This window comes from Quercus robur, chromosome 3 (genome assembly GCF_932294415.1).
Source record: "Quercus robur chromosome 3, dhQueRobu3.1, whole genome shotgun sequence".
NCBI classification, from domain to species: Eukaryota; Viridiplantae; Streptophyta; class Magnoliopsida; order Fagales; family Fagaceae; genus Quercus; species Quercus robur.
The window spans coordinates 22,112,189-22,137,758 of record NC_065536.1 but is presented as its reverse complement, the minus strand read 5'-3'; the positions used below and the strand labels follow the sequence as shown (position 1 = coordinate 22,137,758).

General features: G+C 35.0%; 1 protein-coding gene across 2 annotated transcripts in view; it reads right to left on the bottom strand.

The window, feature by feature from the left end:
• Positions 1-5,332, bottom strand: part of LOC126717487 (ankyrin repeat-containing protein NPR4-like) — a 105,991-nt gene extending 100,659 nt beyond the window's left edge. For both annotated transcript variants that reach the window (XM_050419235.1, XM_050419234.1), the window contains exons 1-3: positions 5,198-5,332; positions 1,948-2,561; positions 983-1,123 (exon numbers count right to left, since the gene is read on the bottom strand). In XM_050419235.1, coding sequence (XP_050275192.1) covers positions 983-1,123; positions 1,948-2,518 — 712 coding nt within the window. In that variant the 5' untranslated portion in view covers positions 2,519-2,561; positions 5,198-5,332. The remainder of the gene's footprint in view (positions 1-982; positions 1,124-1,947; positions 2,562-5,197) is intronic.
• Between the last annotated feature and the right edge of the window lie 20,238 nt (positions 5,333-25,570).

Genomic DNA, 25,570 nt, shown 5'->3' with positions numbered 1-25,570 from the left:
AAATGATACGCAATAATCAGAACTACTCTCTAAGCTAAAACCACAAGCAAAAAACAATAATTATAAAGCTTAAAGAGTAAGGGAAGAAAGATGCAAACACAAGATAACACCAAGATGTGTTATTGAAGAGGAAATCGAAGAATTAGACAAAAAATCTCTTTGCGACTCTCTAAGTCGAAATAATCCACTAGTGAATAAGTTGGAGTACAAGGATATTAAAAAGACTCACTGGCTTCTTTTGGTAAATACTTTATGCTTCCCAAGCTCCAAAAGACTCTCTACATCTCTGAATAAGTGTGGGCTGTGTTTGGGTACAAATCTCCTCTCAAGGTATGACAATGGGATAAGGGAGGAGAAGAGACTACAAAGAAATTCTCATTTAAAGATGAGTAGCTCTCTCTCTAAAATGGTGGGTGTGTTGTAGAAACCTTTCTAGGGTTTTCCTCTGAATAGCCTTCCTACAATTTTGTGGGTAATGAATGTATATATAGTATGAGTGAAGAATATAAGAGTCACACTTAAAATCATCTAGGCAAAGAGTTTCGTGGTTCACTCACAACTTGGCCTGAGTTGTGAAGTGACTTGCGAAATACAATCTGACACTTGACTCTTCAGCTTCTAGCATGTGCTTCTTATGTGACTTTCGCAAGTTGCACCACTCGCGAGCCAAGTTGCGAAATCAACTTCTTGAGCAATCTTCACCAACTTAATACTAAATTCATTACAAATAAATCACACAAAATACAGGGAAATAAATTAATGCAATTACAACACTTTTTGTCATGAAATAAAACCAACATAAATGTTATGTGATAAACCATAACTTAACATACCTCATCAATAACAACCCATAACATAAAAAAAATAAAAATAAATAAATAAATAAATAAATAACCTATAACAACATGCCACTTAAGATTTGTCGTGAAAATATAATGGATATAGTATTTTTCAAAATATTATAATTTATTGAGAAAATTACCTGTTCCGGTGACATCGAGTTTGCATAATTTGCGGGATTCAAAAATTATCCAACAGATTTTTTTAATCAGCCATAAAAGAGCATCCTTGCAAACGGGTAGAAGTATATGGTCTTCGAGGGTTAAAACAATAGTTGCGAATCCTGTAAAAAGGAAATTAACAATGTAATTAATTAACACTATGGATTTATAGGAGAGAGATATATTAAACATTTTCTCACAATATTTATAAATGAACAGGTTTTTTTATAAGAAGAATTGTTTTTTTTTTTTTTTTTTTTTAGTCCTAGTTGCTACTTCCTATGTTCATATATAAATTTATTTTCTTAATTTTGTGTAAAATTATTTACATGAAATGGACGAACTTCATAGGTTTTTTAGTACTGAAAAAAATAAGCCATATAACGACATTTCTGGTTGACAGGCTCAAAAGACAACCGTACTTGATGTCCAAAACCAGGAAGTTGAAATTAGGCAAATATACAAGTTACAGAGCTAGACTTTTCTCAGGTCAGGCTGGACAGAGATAAGAGAAGAGATTCCATGCTATAACAGAAGATGCTAAACTTACAATAACCGGGTGTAGAGTACTTCCCATTTCTTTAGTCAATATATATATAAAAGACTTTGTGCTATTCAAATTTGATAGTAAATGGTTGGATGTGATGTTAGAATGGATCTGAGCACATCAATTTCTACTTGTTTGTTGTCAGTTGTATAAAGAATAATTATTATACTTCTTTTTTTTGGCTCAATAAAGTAAAACTCAGCACCCAAATTAAAAGAAAAAAAAGAAATAAAAAAGGGTCAAGATATAGTTGAAGGTATTTACCAAAGGAGTCATCTAGACTCATCATTCCCCTCACATGATGTGTAGGCCCTACCATGGGTCACCCACAAGGGCCCACACTTATCGTGGGAGGAGGGACGACTCTTCCGGTATGAGTGAATAATTTCTTGTACTTACTCTTTTGTGCTCGAATGACAGCTGCATGCAAGGCATTCATGCCGTTCCTTCCCCTATAGGGGCATCTTGGAATGGTTTCCATAATGTGAAGAGCAATTTTGTAAAATCCTCGATCCACTGCAAAAAAGAGAGGGGATTCCAAAGCATTATTTGTAAACGAAGCTAACTCTGGGTCTTCCTCGATTAGTAACTCCACAATGTCATAATGATCATTTCTTATAGCCTCATGCAGTGCTGTGTTCTTCTCCAGATTTATCTTTCTCAGTAGTAAGTTTTTCACTGCAGCTTCTTGGTCTTTTGCACAACTTATTAGATGCTTTGTCATGTCAAAGTGTCCTAAGCTCGCTGCAATATGCAGTGCAGTATTGCCTTTGCAATTTCCCGTATACAAAAGTGATGGCTGCGAATCAAGAACTTTTTTCATGATCTGCACCTTTCCAGATTTTGCTGCCACATGAAGGACAGAGTTCCCCCTCCTTGTCACCTGCTTGAGATTTAAATCCTCATCCCCAATTTCTTCAAAGAAACTATCATTCCCAGAAATCGCGGCATTGAACAGTCCAACATCCATCGAGTTTCTTCTTGAATATTAAGCCTTTTCTCCCAAAGTTAACCTTATAGTTTATAAATATACGGCAATCAGCAAATTAATGAATGTTATAATATCACATATTATTTGTTTATATGTTGATCAAAATTATTTGAATTCTGTAAGGACTTTATGTAACATGTTCACAAATTATTTGGGCAGCTCGGAAAAAGGCAAACCCCTTATAGTATTTTGGTATAATTTAATATAAAATATATATATATATATATATATATATTCTTCTACAACACTCTGCCCACCTTTCTTTCGGTAAATAGTCTCCTCCTCCTCCTTTCTCTTCACTATTTTGGTCTCAGATTTGTCCCATGTTCACCAGATCTAAGCGTTCTCATTGTTAGTTTTAGCTAAAATGTGTGAAAACCACTGGGCTCTTTGCTCATCATGTGAAATGTTTAGGGCAGTTTGGCAAACTCAACATGAAATCTACTGTTTGGAAATGAAGAAAATGGACAAAAGTATGCATTTATAACTTGTTAAAATGTCATTCACATCACTTTAATTTTATTCTATTAAAACATTTTTTTAAATAAATATAATAGAATTTTAACATATGACGTCCGCTCTATAATGATTGATTTTTATCATCAACTAAGACACTAATTAGTTTTTGGTGTAGACAGAAATAAAATTCTAGATCTCTTGATTAACGATAATCAATTGATCTAACAGAACCTACAATATTTACATAACTTCAATTGTTATGAAAAATTTGTGAATCTATTTTTGTGTTATTAGATTTATTGTTTCAAAAAAGCACCCTAAAGATGCTTTATACCTGATTTTTCTTTTTTCCGCTAATTCTCAAACGGGACTAAAATTTCCTTGAGACGGAAAAAAGTGTTGTTAGCTGAAAAGTGAAAACACACTTTACCTACCAAATGAATGCCACAATTTTTTTAATAATTCTTAATGCCATATCGAAAACATGATCAAAACCTGATTCCAAAAAAAAAAAAAAAAAGAAGAAGAAGAAGAAGAAGAACTAACGGTAGAACTTCTTCTTCTTCTTCTTCTTCTTCTTCTTCTCTTTTTTTTTTTTTTTTTTTTTTTTTTTTTTTTTTTTTTTTTTTTTTTTTAAATCTATTTGAGGGGTTAACGGTAGAACTTCAGTGGTAGAATTTCTTCCTAAAAATTTTTTCTTAAAAAGGCTTTATCATTTTGAGTGTTTGACAAAGAACTTTTATATGATGAAAAAGAAGAAGAAGAAGAAGAAGTTATAAAAGTTCTTTGTAATTATGAAATTGAACACAATTTTTGGCCAATTTTTAATTATTGTAATTATTAGCCCTTGCTCTCTCAAAAAGGGTGGTGATGTAGGACACAATTTACTATTTAATTATTGTAATTCTTAATTTTGGTATTTAATTTGTAATTTTCGCTTTTTTAGGTTTAGGATTATTATTTCCTTTTTTTAGGTGCTTTTAATGTTTTTTAGGTCAAATTTGGTTCCTGTTATGGTTAAGTATTAATTAGAAGTTATTTTAGAATATATTTTCTTGTCTTTCAAGTTTTATGGAGCCCTTAAATAGGCTCCTAAGTCTATACACGTTTTTTTAACAATTATTCAATCAATAAAAATTCAGACTTTTGTTTATTGTTTCTCTAGTGGATTCTAGAACCATTTCTCCATGTGGATTCAAGGACCTTTGTGGATTCAAGGAACCCTCATGGATTCGAGGTTATTTTCAAAAGCAAATGTGTTTTGCTTCTTGTTTTCTGCAAGTAGACGTATTCTACTTCTTGACACTTCCACATCCCTCATCAAGTGGACATTGAGTCTTTGAAGAATAAGTAATGTTAGAGATACAAATTATTTTACAAAATATTTTACAAACTGCTGATGTGGTGAGTTATTATTGGTAAATGAAAAAATGATATTAATGATAGACCTAGATGAAAACTAATAAGAAATTAGCCACAACAATATTTTGTAAAAATGTTGTAAAATAGTCTGTTGTTGTAGCATTACTCTTGGAAAATAAGTACAAGCATTTATATCAATTCATTTTTTCTATCAAAACTACTAGTTGTAACCAGTGCTCACACACGGATGCATTCAATGACAATGATGATGGGTTGAGCTTACCTATGTGAATGAAGTGATTATCTAAACCTTCATGGTAAGTATTACAAATGGATCACTTGGCCCATGTCAAACAATCTCTTTAAATCATTTTGTTGATTCCTCCCGAGACATTAGTACACACAAAACTCAAGTTATGATTTTGAAAAATTATCAAGATTTAGGTATAGTATTTAGGTGCTATTTCTTAGGTTCCCCTCTTAAAATTTTGCCATGTGGATTTTTTCTCATAAATAGAAGTGTATATTTTAGTTAAGTAGTCACATGGCTGAATCTTAAGAGGGAAATCTAAAAAATAGCACCTAAGGTATTGTACATAAGTTTTGTCATTGAAAAATAATTAACCTCAATATGAAATGTTTTTGAATATCATCAACTCCAAAAAATTTACATCCAAGTTGATTAAAAAAAAAAAAAACTTTGTTGAAAAGTGTTTCGTTATCATTAACAACACAAAACCCGCTTCCAATTTAATAGGGAGAAAATGTTGAACTTGAAAAGTGTTTGAATATCATCAATTAAAGATAAACTAAATAAAAAAAAGCGAGAGCTCTTACTTGAATAGATGTAATTTCGTTCCACAAGCTTCCCGTATAATCACCTGTAAATTTCTAAGGGAAACCATTCAAATTTATAGACAATAGTTTAGTAAGAAAGTACACGTTAAGAACATATTCTTTCAAGAATTCAAGTAAAGAATATATTAAAGGAAATATAAATTAAAGAATATAATAAAGTAAAGAAGTTCTTGTTGGGATAAATCCACGTTAAGAACATATTCTTTCAAGAATTCAAGTAAGGAATATATTAAAGGAAATATAAATTAAAGAATATAATAAATTAAAGTTCTTGTTGGTTCTTTTAAGAATTCAAGTAGGGAATATATTAAAGCAAATATAAATTAAAGAATATAATCAAGTAAAGAAGTTCTTGTTGGGATAAATCTCTGTCTTTGTGTGAATTAAATTAAATATAATCCAAGCTACAGAGAAAATAGAAATCTACGAAAAATGATAAAAAAATCAACCAACAAAAACACCAAGAATTTACTTGGAAAACCCTTCAGTGTAAAGGGAAAAACAATGGGGCAAATCCGATCAATCCACTATAATAAAATAGATATTATAACACTCAAGTTATACCCAAAACCTAAGTTCACAATAAATTGGGAAAATACAATAATACCTCTAGGAACAAATACAACCACACCACAAAACCTAGTAGCATGATTTTCCACTCTGAATACTTCAACTCTTTATGGTTGTAGCACCTCAACCCAATTTATCTTTCTTGTATGCCTTGAGCACCTTTTCTTTTTTCCTGCCACACAAAACTGTGTTTCACTCTTCAGTCTCTCTCTGATTCTCTCAGTGTACGCTGAAACCACATGCACCTATCTTTACATAAAAACTTCTGCTGCCTACACTATTCCTAATTACATTAGGAATGGTATTCTTGTACTTGCAAACCACTTCACTTGTTTCATGTTAAAATAGAATTCCATGTGGGCTGGACTCTATTAGGTGCCATGCACCTCAACAGTTCTTACTTTTTTTTTTTTTTTGAGAAACCGCCCCCTAAAAAAGGGAGGGGAGCTACAATTCAATTGAAATTTTAGCGAGATAAGCTACATTAGAGACTACTGGGACTTCCTCAATCCAGGTACAAAAAGGAAAAAAATTACATGCTACTCTTGCTAAGCTATGAGCAACGTTGTTTCCCAACCTACGTGAATGCCTAAAAACCAAGTGCCTAAAATGTGTAGACAAGACCTTGATGTCAAAGAGAATGTGTCCAAAGCTAGCTGTGGAGAAACTCTCGTCCTTCATAGCTCGAATTGCAATGTCTGAGTCGCCTTCCAGGATGATGTGATTGAAACCAAGCTCTTGTGCAAGGAAAGAGCCCGCCTTGCTGCCAACACTTCCACCATCTCCACCAAGGTGGGCAAATGGAATAGCTTGTGTTCATGCAGCCATAACTAGTGCTAAAGTGACTTAGAAAGGGAAAAAGACAAACTTGCACCCATTGGTACAACCTTTTTCTGTATGAATAGATACATCAATCCCAAAAGTTAAATACCTACCCAAATTCTGGTTTCTCTCTACTGAAATAGATAATGTGGAGGTGAAGCAACACTATCCTCCAAATTGGATTACTACATGTACAGGGTGCACCATATTATGGTGTGATCACCCGCCACAATTACACACTAACAAAATCACATTGTAACTCAACAAAATTTACAACTGGTCATGATTTGCCCACCGTAAACCTATTGGACCTAACAACAGTATTGGTTTGGATCCTATTGTGGGACTATTTTTCCAACCTGATATCTCTACTAACCTCTCCTGATCTTCAATCTTTTTCATAGCCTTCTTATGAAGAAATTATTTTCGTGCACCAAATATATTATACTTTTCTCTTATAAAATAATAAACCTCATATGTAAGTTTCACACAGGTTTCAAATTTATGTGAGATGAAGATATAATATACCGAGAATACAAAATAATTTTACTTTCCATGGATTTCCATATAGTGGAAGAGTTAATTATGCACAGTAAAGTTTACTACATATTGAATGGAGCAGACCATCGAAGTGTATAAAATAAAATGTAAGAGGAACAAGATTTTTAAAGATGAGATTGTAAGAGAATTCATATGATTAAAGTTACCACTGGCAACGTTTGCTTCTATAGCTATATTTGTTTTTCGGTTTATGTAATTAGTTGCAGAGCCTTTTTTTCAAAGAACCTCGTAGTGACAGATGGTAATTAAAGGGCTATTTGTTACACTATTACTAATTGACTACACGCCAACAGATCAACCACGCACCGCAAACCTTTACCCTATGCATTTGTGAGGCATGTTACTAGTCCAATATACTTTTCCTGTTTTCCATATCCAAGATATAAATTCTCAGCAATCTACAGAACCAAATAATTAATTTGAAGTTAGGGCAATCATTATCATAGGAGTCAAAATACCATGGAAATAATTCTCATTTTCTGCCAAATGGAGTTAAGAGGAGAAATACATGCAGGTTCTCTTGTCATAGAGAAGCAAGTGCGCACGTCGGCACGCACTGGCAATTGTCTAAAAAAGCCCAAATGTTTGTGAACCCTTGGTGACTGACTTGTACAATACACCAACTACTCGCATTCAGCGACTTCAGAAATCAATAACATTCAGATAAATCATAACAAGATCTTTCATTAACCAACAAATCAAAGCTGCTAATCACAGCATGCTTCTTAATTTGGCCAATGTATCCAAACCGCTAACTGGACATTCCAAGACTTTACTGTTTTGACATTTTTTTTTTTTTTTTTTCACTTGGAATAGTAAGAGTTGGTTTAGTTGGGCGCTTTTGGAGCCTAAAAGCGCATTTTTAAATTCAAAACACCGTTTCGTTACAGCAGCTCCTTGTAGTTTTTTATAAATATTCATTTTTAAACCCAAAACATCATTTCACAATAGCTTATACAAACACAAGTGCAGCCTAAGTCAACTGACGAAACCCCACTGAACTAACACGCAATCCTTTCAAACCCCTCTCAGCCAAGGTTTTTTTTTGGTGGATGGAACCATTTGGGCTAATTAACCATAAGCCTTTTTTTTCTGAAAAACATTAGGAGTATACAGAACAACATGGGGCCATTACACTTCCTCTTAAGTAGGTAATCATTGTCATGAGCCCCATCAATTCACAATCATAAAATGAAATGGAAGTACTGGTTAAATAGAAATTTGAATGCGTTCAAAGCAAGCAGTAGCTGTAATTTTGTCTCCAAAACCCTATCAATGTCGAATTGGTTCAACCATACAATCATTCTAATGAACATGACGAAATCTAATATATTTAAGTTCTCTAAGTGAAAATTTAGCTTTCTCAAAAAAAAAAAAAAAAAGTGAAAATTTAGCATGACGCAAGGTAAGTGAAAATTTACCTAAGACTAGGGCTGTCCACGGGTCGGTTCGGGTTGGGTTTGTGCCCAACCCGGAACTGACCCGCCGGAATTGGGTGGGGAAAAAATGCACCCGCCGCTGTCCCGCCTGAGTAATCGGGTCGGGCGGTTTAGATTATGAACAGATGGCAGGCGGGTCGGTCGGAGTCGTAGATCTGAGAAGACGGCGAGAAAACGGTGAAAAAAACACAGATCCGGCGAAGAAACCCATATTTCGGCGATAGTTTTCCAGATTCCGATGATATTTCCCTTAGATCCGGCGAAAATCTAACTGGATTTGATGAGATTTCGCAAGATCCAGTCAAAATCTCACTGGATCTAAGGGAAATGTCGCCGGAATCTGGGTTTCTTCGCCGGATTCTGGAAAATTCTTGCCGGATTCTGGAAAATTCTCACCGGAAACTGGAAATTCTTGCCGGGATCTGGAAATTTTGGTCAGAATCTGGAAATCTTTCGGTCGGTTCGGGTTTTAGGGGAGGAAAACCGAAACCGACCCGTCGGAATCAGTTTCTGGTGGTGAAGATCCGCCGCCGACCCGCCAGAACAGTCAGGTCGGCCGGATTCGGGTCGGTTCCGGTCGGTTTTTCAGGTGAGTCGGGTTACCGGATCAATCTGGACAGCCCTACCTAAGACAATGGTCCAGTGAGTACACTAAACTTGCAATAATCACGTTTATAATCTTGAAAATGAGGTGGGGAAGATGCATAAATAGAACCACGAGCTCCCAAGCAGCCTAAGCTCTAAATGACAACAACTTCAATCAATATCTTTTTATTGGATATGAATTTTGACAAATTCATCATTGGATTACATTTTCTTCTTATATCTTCCGTACTTGTAAAATTTCCAAAAGATCAAAAATTAATCAATATTTATGTTGTCAAATGTTAAAATTTATATGCATTTATGATAAACAGAGATTTAATAAAACATGTAAGTTGTTGCAAGGAATCTCAATTGTAATTGGAGACCAAAAAAAGAAAGAGTTTTGTTCACACTCTCGAGATTATGATAGGCAAATTGTAGTATACTTATAGTTAAAGAATAAAATAAAGATTACATTTGGATTTTTCTTTTTTTCTTTTTTAAATACAAAATAGAAATTCTATTCCAGTCTAATTTAAGTATATATATGTGTGAAACTCCTTCTTGGAAACTTGAACCCCGGTCCTTACCCCCTCCACCCTATAAATACTTATATTTATGGAGTGACTATCGCACCAAGAGTGTGCGATGGTCAGACCTATGTTAGAGATTTGGATTGTTATTTAAGAGAAATGCAAAACTAAATGATTTCTAGAGAGAAAATATCTCAAAGATTCTGTTATTCATTTGTATATGATTGCATATTTGATTACGGGTATATAAGATTTTGCTTATATTTACGATGTAAGGTTGAATTTATTCAATCATGTGTTGGCTTTATTCCATGCCAAATTTGCTTGTAATTTAGCAATTAGATACCCTATATTTAGGTGGGAATAATGTAAGGGTTGTGTGTGAGAGAGTGTGAAGAAATTCAAGAATGTGTGCATTTGGAGGTTTCTAGCGATTGGATCTCACCGACTAGGAACTCGCCAAAATCCCACAAGTTTCAAGCATGCAGAAAGCTGAAGGGTCACGACAACTGGAGCACTACAGGACAAAAATGACAATCTGGCCAGTCAATTATCTCGTGACTAGGACGAGTCACGAGGCCGAGTCACGAGGCCAAGTCACTAGAATGCCTTGTTTTGTAGAAAAATGACATTTCACATTCCTCACATACACTACTATAAATACCCTTATACCCATGAAATGTAGAGAGCTTCGAGAAAGAATTTTGAGAGAGAAACCCTAGAGAAATCCAAGATTGACTCATCCACAATTTTAGACATTTGATTCTCCAAATTTCTTTACTCTCACCCTCTCCATTGACATACCCATGAGAGGTTCATTAGCCAAATCATTATCTCACCATACCCATATCAGTGAGGATGTATTTTGGTACTTTGGAAGCAGTTTAGAGATGACCAATTCACTTGGTTGATGCAATGGGCTTATTACAGGATCCGGAAAGCTAAAGAAGACACGGTTAGGCTTAACCTTGTTAGAGCAAAAAACTTCGAGGGCTTAGGTGCATTGGGTAGATTAGGCTTGGAGGGTTTATAGCTATTCGTGTATCCCAACTTTATTTTTTAGTGGACCATTTCACTGCTTGGAGGGCGGCGAAGAGGTTTTTCACCAAATTCTTCAGTTTCCTCTTCGATAACATGTGCCGATGTTATCTTTGTGTTTGCATCTCCCTAACCCTTACTCTTGCCTTTTAATTGCTACTGTATTATGATTAATTATGGTGTAGAGTTGTTTATTTGTTTGGATTTTTGCTTGTATCGATTATTTCGCACATCTATTGTTTGGGTATAAGCTTGTATTGGTTAAATTTGAAATTTGAGGTCTAAACATTCATTAGTGTTTTTCACACTAATTGAACTTTCAATTGGTATTAGAGCGGGTACACTTGTTTTGGTTTCATTATCTTAGTGTGATCCTTGACCCCTTGTGTTTATTGTCATAGATAATGCTTTGTATGCTTCTATGCATGTTTTGGATGTTGATGAATGTAACATGCCAAGTGTTTGTGAAAATGCCTCTATGAGTGATAATCCTCATGATTGTGATGCTATGTTACATGAATCTTTGGGTGTTGTTGATATTCCTAACATCAAACTCTTGAAGAAAAATGCTAAGAAGTTTCATAAGAATTTGAGCAAATTATTTTGTGAAAATGATGATTTGATTGCTAAGCTCAATGAATTCAACAAATTGGTTAAGAAATATAAGAAACTTGCTGAAAATTCTCTTGAAAAGCTGAAAGAGTTTGAATGTTTGAATATAGACTTGGATGCTAAACTTGTTTTGTCTAATAAACTGGTTGATGAGCTAAAATGTGAAAATGAATCTCTTAAAATGCATGTCAAGCATTTGATTGATGAATCTATTACTAAAAAGGATGAAAACATTTGTTGCAATCATGTTGTGGTACCCAGTTTTGTGCCTATTGTGTGTTCTACCTCAAAGGATAAATCGGTGTACGTCACTACAACAAAATGTATTTTCAGTGATGAAAAAATTCGTCACTAAAAGTTCAGTTTTTCGTCACTAAGGACCTTTAGTGACGAAATTGGACTTTTAGTGACGAAACTCATTTCGTCACTGTAGCCCCGCCACTAAAAGTCCTCGTGACGAAAAATTTCGTCACTAAAAGTCCGATTTGATTTTTAAAAAAAAAAACTTTTAGTGACGAAAACGTTTCTTCACTAAATGTTTTCCTCACTAAAAACACTATTCAGTGACAAAAATATTTCGTCACTAAAAACCCTTTAATTTACTAAATCATATTTAGTGACGAATAATTTTGTCACTAAAACTATGTTCAGGTACATATAGTAACGAAAAAATTCGTCACTAAAACTATTTTTAAGAAAATCCAGGCATATATAGTGACGAAAATTATTCGTCACTAAAACCATTTCTTACAAAATTTTGCTATATTTAGTGACGAAATTTTTGTCACTAAAACAATTTTTTGTTGCTATATTTGTGACGAAAAAATTCGTCACTAAAACTTATTTTCTATTTTTATTTTTTTCATGGCTTTGATATTAACCTGTAACCTGTTATTACATTATTAAAACCTCACATTTGAATAACACATTTATTTTAACAACACATTTATAAAAAAATATCCATACATTCCACAAGTAAAAAATAAAACAAGTATTTAATTCAAACTCCTTCCATACAATAATTGTTTGTAATACATATAATTACACTACCTAAACCCTATTTTAGAACTAAGGGAAGATGTCCTCATTTGTCTTCAAGTAATATCAAAAGTAAATCCCCTAAAAGCCACCAATAAGAAATCTGCACAAATATAAAAACAATGTTTCGTTAAAATCGTAAAGTAAAAACATTAACTATGTTATAAGAAACATTTCTAACAATGCATTAAGAGTAACCACACCAATAAATTTAAATCACAACTCCTAATCACAAACATCACAAGTATAATGCTTACAAGTATTGAAATCAAATAAAATACTATTTAGCACACCTAATTAACAATACTCATTCACATTTGCAAGAAATGAAAAACACTCCCAATATATATTTAAACCACCTTATAACACCATGCAAGCCACCCACTTGCTCCAACACAACAACTCACCACAAAACCAATCACAAACATCACAAGTATATATAGAGTTTTATAAGTTTTTAACTAGAATTTACATACTTTGCTCAAACTAAGTTTACAACTTTAAGAAAAAATCCAAAGTTAACTTGTGTTCTTCACCTTGTTCCTCACAATTTCTTCAGCCACAAAAGAGAAAGAGAGCTGGAGATAAAAGAAAGATAACTTTTAGTGAACAGTTAAGTAGACCCAAATTTAAAATACATATTCTTTATTCTTTTTCCTATTTCTAAACAGTGGTATAGCTTAGAATTCAATATTGAAAAGATTGAAACCCCACTTCGTGGTATCAAGTCCCCACATTTCCCTTCGTTCATATTGCTAGTAACCAGACCCAATCATACCTCAAAAATATTCCTAATGTTTAATTAGTCAACATAAAACATGGAGTTAAGTTGCCAAGGGCCCACACCCAACATTTGATAAGCCTCCCAATGATCTAATGGCTATAGTCATCAACACATTCTATGTATCAATAGGATTTCACCTGCATGCAACACATAGAAGAATGAAGCTTTACCTCTGGATGGAGACAATGCAAGAATTTCAATAAAAAGATGACTCTCAATCTAGAATACCATAGATTCACATAATAAATAATAAGTAGAAATATATAATTATACACAAAGTCATGGCTTAAACTGACATTGAATGGCAATCATATAACAGGAAGTGAAAGCATATGCACATTGATTGTTAACACTTCCATAACACATTGTAATGAGAACTCCTAGATTAGCTTTTCTTTTTGCATGTTAGTAACATTTTACATGTGTCCATTCATGTCATTGTTACATAATAAAAGAAACAATTATCAACTTCAATGTATGACAGTTCTAAGTGGAGAGAGTTTAAAAAGTGAAACCTCTATAGATATTCAAACAAGTTGAAACAAGGCAGAGACAGGAAAGGAATTTTTTTAAGGGGAGCCAGACTATATAATGTAAACATTATTAAACTAGAAACACACACACAGCCACACATTTATACATGTATATGTGTACGTGCATGTATACATTTGTATGTATGAGTTTTGCTTGAAAATATAAGTGAAAAATTCATGCTTTTTGAGAAAGGACTAAATAACACCACAGGAAAGTTCTTGATTTAAATTTTTTAGGACTTGTTAACGTTATAAGTTCTTAGTACATATATCCTTTCATGTAGGATTTTATAAAGCTTAATGATAATAAATAAATAAAATCATACAATATTTACTTTTATAGAATCAACTTTTATACCCAAAAAAAGAAGAAGAAGAAAATAATTGAATGTGAATTAGACATTGTGTTGTCTCTATAATATGCTTACAGCTTTAATCTCATTTGATAACATAATTTTTTCTTCCTTGGAGTTCCTTAGGATTGTAGGCTAGTTGTCTACACTTGCAAAGTAGTGTACTCTGCCCAAAAACTAGCAACATCAAACATGGTTTCTCATTTCTTCATGCCAAACACCAGGTTAAAATTTGTATGATTCCACAAATTTAAAAAATTTATAATATTATTGAACCTAAATCTATACCCCAAAAAATTGTTACATGCAACAGAATTTAAAAATAAAAAAATAAAAAAACACCAAAAGCACAAAACCAAGAAATATTTCATTTTTCAGCAAAGGAAACCCACTAAAAGTAACGGTTTACAATCTGCAAAAACAATCCTATTATCAAGAAATAGCTTATTTTCATGAACTCAACAAAAAATATGACACTCAAAATAGCCCGGCACACACAATTCCATCTAATCCAAATCAAAATTTACCAAACTTTAGGTTAAAAAAAAAAAAAGTACCATCGCGAGCGTCGCCGGAAGGACTGAAGCGTCGCCAGTGTATGTTTAACGGCGGTGGTTTATTTGCAATCGTCGCGAGCTGAAGTTGGGTTTTGGCGACGGTGAATAGATTGAACTGTCGCGATCTGAAGCGAGCGAACTATCGCGATTTGAAGCGTCGCTGGTGTATGTTTAATGGCGACGGTTTATTTGCAACCGTTGCGAGCTGAAGTTGGGTTTTGGCGACGGTGAATAGATCGAACCGTCGCGATCCAAAGCGAGTGAACTGTCGCTATCTGAAGTGAGCGAACCGTCGCTGGAAGGACTAAAGCATCGTCGGTGTATGTTTAACGGTGACGGTTTATTTGCAACCATCGTGAGCTGAAGCTGGGTTTTGGCGACAGTGAATAGATCGAACTGTCGCGATCTGAAGCGAGCGAACTGTCGCGACGGTGAGGCTGGGTTTTGGCAACAATAAGGAATGCGAAGGGTCGCTAGAAGTCGAATGGTCGCCAATTCAAAGGAATGCGAAGGGTCGCGATTTGGAGTGGGTATCGAAGATTTGGAGTGGGTATCGGTGTATGTTTAACGGCAACGGTTTATTTGCAACCGTCGCGAGCTGAAGCGTCTTCGTTGAGTTTAATCCGCGACAGCTGAGCTCAACGGCGACGGTGGTTGGAGTCGTCGTCGCCTAAAGGAGCTAAAGAACTGAGTTTTTTTTTTTGGACCGAAAAAGTGACGGTTTGTTTTGTGGCTCTTTGTTTTTTTTGGGTGTGCTGGGTATTGAAATTAGGCGTCTTTAGTGACGAATTCCAGTTTCGTCACTAAAGACCAGGCTTTGTTAAGATTTTTAGAGACGAAATTCATATTTCGTCACTAAATCATACTTTTAGTGATGAAATATGAATTTCGTCTCTAAAAACATATAAGTGCAAACCTTTTATTATTTTTAGTGACGAATATTTTTCATCACTAATTCTTCATTATAGTGACGAAAAGATTTTTGTCCCTAATACTATCCATAATAATATCTACAGTGACGAAATATTTCGTCACTAAAAATTTCAACTTTTAGCGACGAAATATTTAGTCACTATAGATTAATTAAACTCGCACCAAAGTTTCCCTCCACTAGCGCCTATTTTTCAAATCACAATAGTGACGAAATTTATTTTTCGTCACTAAATGTTATAATTTTTTTCATTATTAGTGACAAAATTCATATTTCGTCACTAAAGCTGTATTTTTAGCGACGAAAAATATTTATTCTCGTCACTAAAAATACATTTTGTTGTAGTGCGTTCCTCCACACAAAAGAAATCAAAAGGTTGAGAGAAAGGCTTTTAAGTCAAAGCCTCTGTTTAGGTCTCAACCTAAGGTTTTGGATGGATCTAAGTTTGTTCCAACTTGTCACCATTGTGATGTGATTGGTCATATAAGACCTCAATGTCCTAAGTTGAAGAGAGAACAAAACCATGTTGCTAGATCCCTTTCGAAAAAGCCTAGTATACCTAAACACGTTGTTTGTCACCATTGTGGTGCCTTTGGTCATCTTAGACCTCATTGCTCTAAATTTCAAGCTCTTAAAAGAATCAAAATAATAGAGAAACTTGAGTTTCTTGGAAGTTGTGCTAAAAAGGGTAAACCAGATTTGAGTGAAAATAGCATGTTGTTAAAGAAAGTGTTTAATGCTCCTAACTCATTGTCTATGTGCATCTCCGGTTCTCATTCTTCCAACCCTCGTCTCACTTCTCATGAGACACTCATTCTAAACAATCATTTCGTTTGAATGAGGAAGGGTTCCTATGGTTGAGCTTTTGCTCTTTTTGGTCCTTGATCTAATTCTTTCGATCTTTGTAGGACCCTTCATGCATTAGATGCTATATATTCATGCATTTGTGCATCTTTTATTTATTTGTATGTATTGCTTTTGTTTTTTATCTTAATTTTATATTTTAGTTTTGTGTGAGTAAAAAATTCAAAACCACATAAAAAGTAGAAAATCCAAAAAATTTGATCGACATTTTTGTGTTTTGTCACACGCATGTTTTGCCTTGTACCTTTGTACAAATGGTTTTGTGCATTTATGAGCGTAGCTTGTTCTCTATGTACTCATATCATTGTGGGAAAAATCTTGACATTTATATGATTGTTGTAAATAGATTTTCAAACTTGTCATGAATGATTAGCCAATGGTTTTGTTGATTTTGAGACATGCATAGACTTGTGTCTATATATCTTCCCACTCTTTTATGTTTTTGCTTATAGCTCAACAAATGTCAAATCTCCAAAAGAGATAATGAGCTGGAAAAGCCGTCGCACATACTAGTATTCAACTAGGAAAAAGGGAAAGCGACTTGTAATGATAATGTATGGTGCCCAAAAACCAAAGGCTTAATCATCAAATTGAAATATAAAAAATTTCAGGCATCGATCTCAAAATGAGATGTATTGTTTTAAAATGATCAAATGATAAGAAATGTAAGAAGCCAAAAGAAATGCTTCAAAGTTATGTAATCAAGTTTTGTCAGAGGTTATATATGCAAATTTCTATAATTGAGATTGATCACTCTTCCTAGTGCTAATTGTGTATGTCTTGGTTGAATTGATTATTTAAACTTCACATTAAACTAAAGACTGTCTCACATTTGATACCCACACATATCACACATGTCTATGTTCAATGAAAGCCTTATTCATTTGTGTGATTGTACTTGATTAAATGTGTTGTACATACTCAATCATATGTTGATCAAACACAAAAATATTTTTGAGTATTTTTAGTTGTTTTTGGAAAGAGTTTTGTTTTGAAAATTTTCAAAAAACCCAAAAAATTTTGCAAATTTGTTTTGGCGATTCACTTGTGGATCAAGCCAGTCATGAGACCCTAGTCACGAGCTAATTCAAATGCTCTCGTGACTCTCTGGTGAGTCAGTCCCCCAGTCATCAAAAATACTTAGAAAAATATCAAAATTTCAGGGTTTTTTTTGCTTTTTCGTGACTCAACTTAGTAATTTATTCGCGAGTGGAAGCTCCAATTGCGAGCTAACTTAGATGGATTCACGACTCCCTTTGCAACTTGCTCGCAAGTGGACTTCCCAGTCATGAAAAACACTTAGACAAATTTTTCAAAATTTTGTCAAAGGGTTTTTGGTGACTCGTTTTGGCAACTTGCTCGCAACTCATTCTAATCGCAATAATCGCATGTTTTGCACAAATAGGGTTAAATTCAAGACAGTTTTAAAAACTTTTCAGTTTTCTCACGCATCACGTGCACACATTTTGTCTTGTCCACCTCTCCCACTCATAAAACCTCCATTTTCATCATCAATCCTTCATCAATCTTCAAGAAAATGTATGGGTTTTCTCTTATTCTCAAAGTATTTCAAGTTTCTAGCCCTAGTTTTCTTGGATTTTGTGTATATGTTGAGATATGAAAATATGGTTGTTGAATATGGTTTTGTTGATGTTTTGATGAGTTTGATTTATGGGTTTTGTTGGTTTTGTTAGTATAATGCTTATTCTACATGGTTTACATGTTTGTGCTTCATTTTTTTGCATTATATTATGTTTGTGTTGTGTTGTGCATATCATGTTCATGATAAAATGTCTCTTAGATGTTTTTGTGTGCCTCTTTGGATTCCATGGAATACAAAGTTTGTAGGGTTAATCATGTTTCTTTGTTTTTGAAACATTATATGATTATGTGTTTTTACACTTTGCCCTAGTTTGCATACTTTTGCATTTGATGCACACACACACACACACACTTTGATATGTTTGAGTGCTTGATGTCATGATTCTATCATGTTTTGATGTGTTATGTCTTCACATGTCATTCTTTTGAATTACTCTTAAAATTTCAATTTTTAGGGTTTTTATTCATTATCCGTTGTGTTGGTACTAACTTGTCACTAATCAAGTTTGTTATCATACTTTGTGCTCTATTTTGTGGTATTTGCTACTCTGTTTTATAGATTACTCCAAAGAAAACCATTGCACAACGGTCTGACAAGAGGAAACGCATGGATGAGACTCAATTTCACTCCACTCAACATTTTAAGCGATATAATCAGTACTTTCACAAAGCACCAATCATTCAAGAGTGGTTTATGGATCTTATTGATCTCAAGGATTACTTCATCCTAGGCTGTTTTGTGGAAAAAGGTAAGGAAAAGCTACTTAGTGACCTCCCTGGGGTTTGTGAACCACTAATTCGAGAATTCTATGCCAATGCCGTCCTACGAGAGGATGTCATAGACTGTTGGGTTAGAGGCCTTGAATTCACCATTGAAGTAGAGGACATTGATGAGGTTCTTGGATTTGGAGATGTAGAACATGACTTCACTCACTTTAAGGACAGAATGCTCTCCATAGAGATGGTTCAATCCCATATTGGTGGTGTTAGAGAAGGAAGATGTCTTAACACAACTGCTTTCCCACCAGATTTGCATTGCCTTACATACATCATAGTGTTCAACCTATATCTGGTAAGGAAGATGACCACCATCAACAATGCAAAAGCCATCTTCCTCATGGAACTTCGGGAAAACACTTACATTGACATTGGTACTTATCTATTCTCCATCCTTGCCGATGAAACAAGGACAACCTCAAGGCCTAAGCTTATCCTCCCTAGTCGAATAATGAGGATCCTTCATGAAAAAGGTGTAGAAACTCCCCAAAAAATCAGCCTTATGCCTACACCTTCTGCTATCAATGCTCTAACCATTACAAAGAGCAAAGTTCGTCTTCCAGGCGATAAGAAGGAGGTTGATCCTACACAAGAAAAACCTATGGACACTGAGACTGAAGTAGAAAGACAACCATCTTCTTCCCAAAGAGTTGGTGGTAGAGGAAGAAGTAGAGCCTCATCATCTTCAGTAGTGCCTCTAGATGCGTTTTAGATCATTCTTGAGAGGATTGACGGTTGGGGAGAAGTCTAAATGTTTAAATAACGTGTAAAACACTATAAACGTTTAGACCCCCAAATTACAAATTACCAATTCAAGCTTATTATTAAACAATGTAAGTGTGAAATATGAATATAAGCTTAAAACAAAATTGATAAACAATCTAAATCATATAAAATCACATCCACAGCAGAAATTAAATGACAAAGATTAAGGGAAGAGAGATGCAAACACAAAGACAACACAATGATGTGTTATCGAAGAGGAAACCGAAGCCTGACGTAAAACCTCTCCGCCACCCTCCAAGTGGTCAATAATCCACTAGAGAATCAAGTTGGGATACATGAACAACAAAAGACCCTCCAAGCCTAATCTACCCAGTGTACCTAAACCTTCCAAGCTTCTTGCTCCAATAAGGTTACGCCAAACCTTTGTCTTCTCTAGCTTACCGGATTTCACTATAGCCCATAACTTCAACCAATATCAATTGTATTAGGTTCTAAAGACTTAGGAACTAATGTATTTAGAACTCTAATGTGTAATGTTAGCAAACCATGATCAAAACAGTTGTTAGTCTTGTTTAAACTTGCTCAAAGTGTGTGCGTTGTATGTAAAGTTGGAATTGAGTGGTTGCAGAAGTATTAATGACTTTCGGCTTGGCTTGATCAATCGAAGAACAGGCTCGATCGATCGAATCTCGAGCATAATGTTTTTTCTGTAGATTTTCCAACTCAGCCCTAAGCTCATGTGATGTGTAGGGTTAAGTGTTTTACTCCTAGTATATAAAGGAAACCCTAAGCACGTTTTTATTAGGTTTTTAGAGAGAGAAAGGTGTGCCTCTTATATATTTAGGGTTTTGTATCCAAAAGCTCTCTAAGGACTTGCTCATATTGCTGTTTGTGTAAATCTCTTGTGAGATCTGAAAGGAGCTTTCCTATACACAAGTTTATGATTATCAAGAAGGAGATTTCTTCAAGAGCTTGATGATCATTCAATTGCTGCCATAAGAACTTAAAGAAACACAAGCAGATGTGCTTGTACTTGTTGGAGAATCCAAGAAAGAAGGAGTCCATGGTTTCGGAGCTTGCACGTGGTCGTGTCAGTAAGTTTCTACTAGTGGGTAACAATAGGATGTTAGTGGTCTAAGTCCTGCTGAACAACTTCGATTCTTTCATAGTGGATTCAGGTTTACCTTGAGGATAGCTAGGTTAAATCCTCCCCAGGTTTTTACCAATTTGGTTTCCTAGGTGATCATATCATTGTATTATTTATCTTTCCACTGCTTTGCATGATATGATTGTTTGATTGTGATAACCTAGATTTGGAATTTGGACTAAGTAACAACTTGGCTAATTACCTAGGTTAATCCAATTGTGTTTTTAAGGGGTCTAAAAACTATCAAATTGGTCCCTTCCTAACTCTGCTTCCCAAGCACCAAAAAGCCTTCTCACAGATGTGGGTATGGTGAGAAAAGGATTTGACTAATGAACCTCTCAAGGATGTAACAATGGAGAGGGTGAAAGTAGAGGAATTTGGAGAATCAAAGGATGAAGATTGTGGATGAGTCAATCTTGTTTTTCTCTAAGGTTTCTCTCTCAAAATTCTTTCTGGAAGCTCTCTACATTTCTTGGGTATAAAGGGTATTTATACTAGTATATGTTTGGAATTCGAAAAGTCATTTTTTCCCAAATAGATTGGACTGGCGACTTGGCCTCGCGACTTGACTGAGTCTTGAGTCCAAGCCACGAGCTAACTGAATGGCCAGACTGGACTTTTTATCCTATAGTGCTCCAGCTGGCATGATTGTTCAGCTCCTCTGCATGCTTCACTTATGTGCATCCTTTGGTGAGTCCTTTTCTGAGTGCACAAGCCGCGAGATCCAATCGCGAGTCCCTTGCTGAGTGCACAATCTTGAGCTTTTCTTCACACTCTCTCACACACTACCCTTACATGATTCCTACCTAAATATATGGTTTCTAAATACTGAATTACAAGAAAATTTGGCACGGAATAAAGCCAACAAGATGGTTGATTAAATTCAACCTTACAAAGTCCAAACTGAGCACTTCGATAGGCTGCCCACCATTCAAGACCAAATCAACTTACTTGCAGCCAAGTTTGATAGCTTCACAAACCAACCTTAGCCCTTTGGCCATTCCGGTGAAAAAAGGGGAGTAGATGGAGTAACTCTTACGGGGGAGCCTTACCTTGAGGGGGAGAACTTTCATAAGTTTTTATAGCTTTTATGGTTTAAGTTTCTATTATGGGTTTTCATAGCACTTATCTTAGTACTTTGGTTTGGTTTTTAAGTACTCTATAACTTTAGTACTTGGTTTTTAAAATATTTGGACATGGTGTGTTATGAATGCTTGAATGTTTTAGCTATTTTGACTATGCTTTATTATGTACCTTTGCTTTGTAGCTTATTAGTACTTTTAGATTATGTAGGCATTATTTTTAGTACTCTACTCTTGTGCCCTTGTTGGATCTTGTATCCTTGATACATCTACATTTGTGTTTTTGTATCGATTGAGTGTTGGACATGCAAATGATACTTTGCATTGAGCTTATTAGCTTGCATGTCTGGATGTTCATTCCTTATGCGAATGATCATTGTGGTCACTATTTATAGTGATTGTTCATATTTGGTCAAGCCATGCTTTATTGTTATATTCTTTATTACTTGATCTCATTGTGCTTGCTCTATATGCATTTCAAGATTTCTGCTTACAATGATCTTCTTGTGTTATTGTTTTTAGGAAACTTGTCCATATGGTTCAAGAGCTTTACAGAATTTAGAGTTAGGTGTGAGTGAGTTTTGGCAATTGTTCCCTACTCACATTTTAAGTATAGAGTCTATTTTACAGTTTTGTCATGGAATAGCCGAAGGGAGAGACTTGAACCCTGGCCCTTACCCCCTCCATCCTACAAACACTTATATATTTGTGCAGTGACTATTGCACCAAGGGTGTGAGATGGTCAAACCTACGCTAGAGATTTGGATTGTCATTTAAGAAAAATGCAAAACTAAAGGATTTCTAGAGAGAAAATATCTCAAAGATTCTGTTATTCATTTGTATATACACAGTGTAAGGTTGAATTTATTCAATCATTTGTTGGTTTTTTTCCATGCCAAATTTGCTTGTAATTTAGCAATTAGATACCCTGTATTAAGGTGAGAATAATGTAAGGATTATGTGTGAGAGAGTGTGAAAAAATTCAAGAATGTGTGCATTTGGAGGTTTCTTGCGACTGAATCTCGCGAGTAACTCGCAACTGGTAACTTGCCAAAATGCCACACGTGTGAAGCATGCAAGAAGCTGAAGGGTCATGACAGTTGAAGCACTACAAGACAAAAATGACAGTTTGGCCAGTCAGTTATCTTACGATTGGGATGAGTCGTGAGGCCAAGTCACCAGAATGCCCTATTCTGTAGAAAAATGACCTTTCACATTCCTCATGTATACTAGTATAAATACCCTTATACCCATGAAATGTAGAGAGTTTCGAGAGAGAATTTTAAGAGAGAAACCCTAGAGAAAACCAAGATTGACTTATCCACAATGTTAGACATTTGATTCTATAAATTCCTCTACTCTCACCCTCTTCATTGACATACCCTTGAGAGGTTCATTAGCCAAATCCCTATCTCACCATACCTATATCAGTGAGGAGGTATTTTTGTACTTGGAAAATAGTTCAGAGATGACCAATTCACTTGGTTGATGCAATGGACTTATTGTGGGATCCGAAAATCTAAAGAAGACATTGTTAGGCTTAACCTTGTTGGAGCAAGAAGCATGGAGAGCTTAAGTGCATTGGGTAGATTAGGCTTGGAGGGTCTATTGCTATTCGTGTATCCCAACATTATTCTTTAGTTGATCATTTCACCGCTTAGAGGGTGGTAGAAAGGTTTTTCGCCAAGTTCTTCGGTTTCCTCTTTGATAACACGTGGTAGTGTTATCTTTGTGTTTGCACCTCTCTAACCCTTACTCTTACTTTTTAATTGTTGTTGTGTTGTAATTAATTATGGTGTAGAGTTGTGATGGTTTTTAGACCCCTTAAAACAATTGATTTAACCTAGGTAATTAGCCAAGTAGTTACTTAGTCCAATTTAACAAATCTAGGTTATCACAATAACAAAGATCATATCATGCAAAGCAGCGGAAAGATAAATAACACAATATATGATCACCCAGGAAACCAAATCGGTAAAAACCTAGGGAGGATTTGACCTAGCTATCCTCAAGGTAAACTTGAATCCACTATCTTGAAAGAATCGAAGTTCATACAATAAGACTTACAAGCCCCCACGCTCAACTTCTTATTGCTACCAACCAATAGAACTTACTGATACGACCACGTGCAAGCTCCGAATCCACGGACTCCTTCTTTCTTGGATTCACCACCAGATACAAGCACACCCGCTTGTGTTTTATTTAAGCTTCAATGGCAGCAACCAAGTTGATCATCAAGGTGTAGATAAATCTTCTCCTTGAAAACCCTAAGTTTGTGTAAAGGAAAGCTCTTCTAGATCTCACAAGAGATTTGCACAAACCGCAATATGAGCAACACTAAAACGTGGCTAGGGTTTGCCTTTTATACTTAGGACAAATTAGAAAACCCTAAAACGTTTTAAAACAACTAGGGCTGAGTTGGAAAATCTGCAGAAAAAAACATTCTGCCCGAGCTTCAATCGACTGAGCCAGGCCGAAATGCATAAAACTTTTCTGCATTAGCTCGATTCCAACTTTACATAAATGCACAACTTTGAGCAAGACTAAAACCCTTCTAAACACATTGTTTTGATCATGGTTTGCCAACAATACATATTAGAGTTCTAAATACATAAATACCTAAGTCTTTAGAACCTAACAAACTCCCCATTTGGCAATCCGTGACAAAACACAACTAGAAGCTCAAAGTTTACAAAATAAAAGCCCTTTACACAAATAATACTCATAAAATAAATTCAATCCTAACTACTATCCATCAGTTGCAAGTGTAGACAGCAGCTTAATTGAATCAACCTGTATATTTCCTGAAACACTAAACAAAATGCATAACTACATGTGTGGGAAAAATACAAGTAAACAAATTAATTTTTTGATTTCAAACAACACACAATAAAGACATATATCAATACCTAAGTCTTTAGAACCTAACAAACTCCCCATTTGGCAATCCGTGACAAAACACAACTAGAAGCTCAAAGTTTACAAAATAAAAGCCCTTTACACAAATAATACTCATAAAATAAATTCAATCCTAACTACTATCCATCAGTTGCAAGTGTAGACAGCAGCTCAATTGAATCAACCTGTATATTTCCTGAAACACTAAACAAAATGCATAACTGCATGTGTGGGAAAAATACAAGTAAACAAATTAATTTTTTGATTTCAAACAACACACAATAAAGACATATATCAATGAATGACTCATAAATATAAATCAATTAAAGTTTGAAACAAGAAACATATAAGGAACCAAAAAAAACAACACTCCCCCTAACATGAATATCCCATCAAAAACATGGCAAGAGCTGAAAAGGTAAAATACAATGTGAAGCACCTAGATACAATCTAAACTCCACAAACTCCAACCAAAGAAATACTCTCCCCCTGAAAACAAAAACTCTACAAATACTCCCCCTTTTTGTGACGGAATGCCAAAGGGCAAACAAACTCCATCAACAAAAGGGAGGTGGTCTAAATTGTGCCAACTCCGCACGTAAGGCACGGATCTCATCGAGCACGTCCACCAAAATCTGTCCATGAGCCGCCTGAACAGTGAAGACATGATCCAACGTACGTCGAATGTTTGAATCATCCAAAGTAGTCGGTGGAGGAACATCAGTACCAGCAGCAGTAGCACTAGACGTCTCAGCATCATCAGCACCTGTAGAAGAGGGAGGAGGGGGAACAGCACTAGATGACGCACCCCTAGGACGCGAAGGAACAGCTCGCATGTGAGCAGCCCTCTATCTAAGAAAGATAGCACCTATGGGAGCAACGACATGAATAGGCTCACTA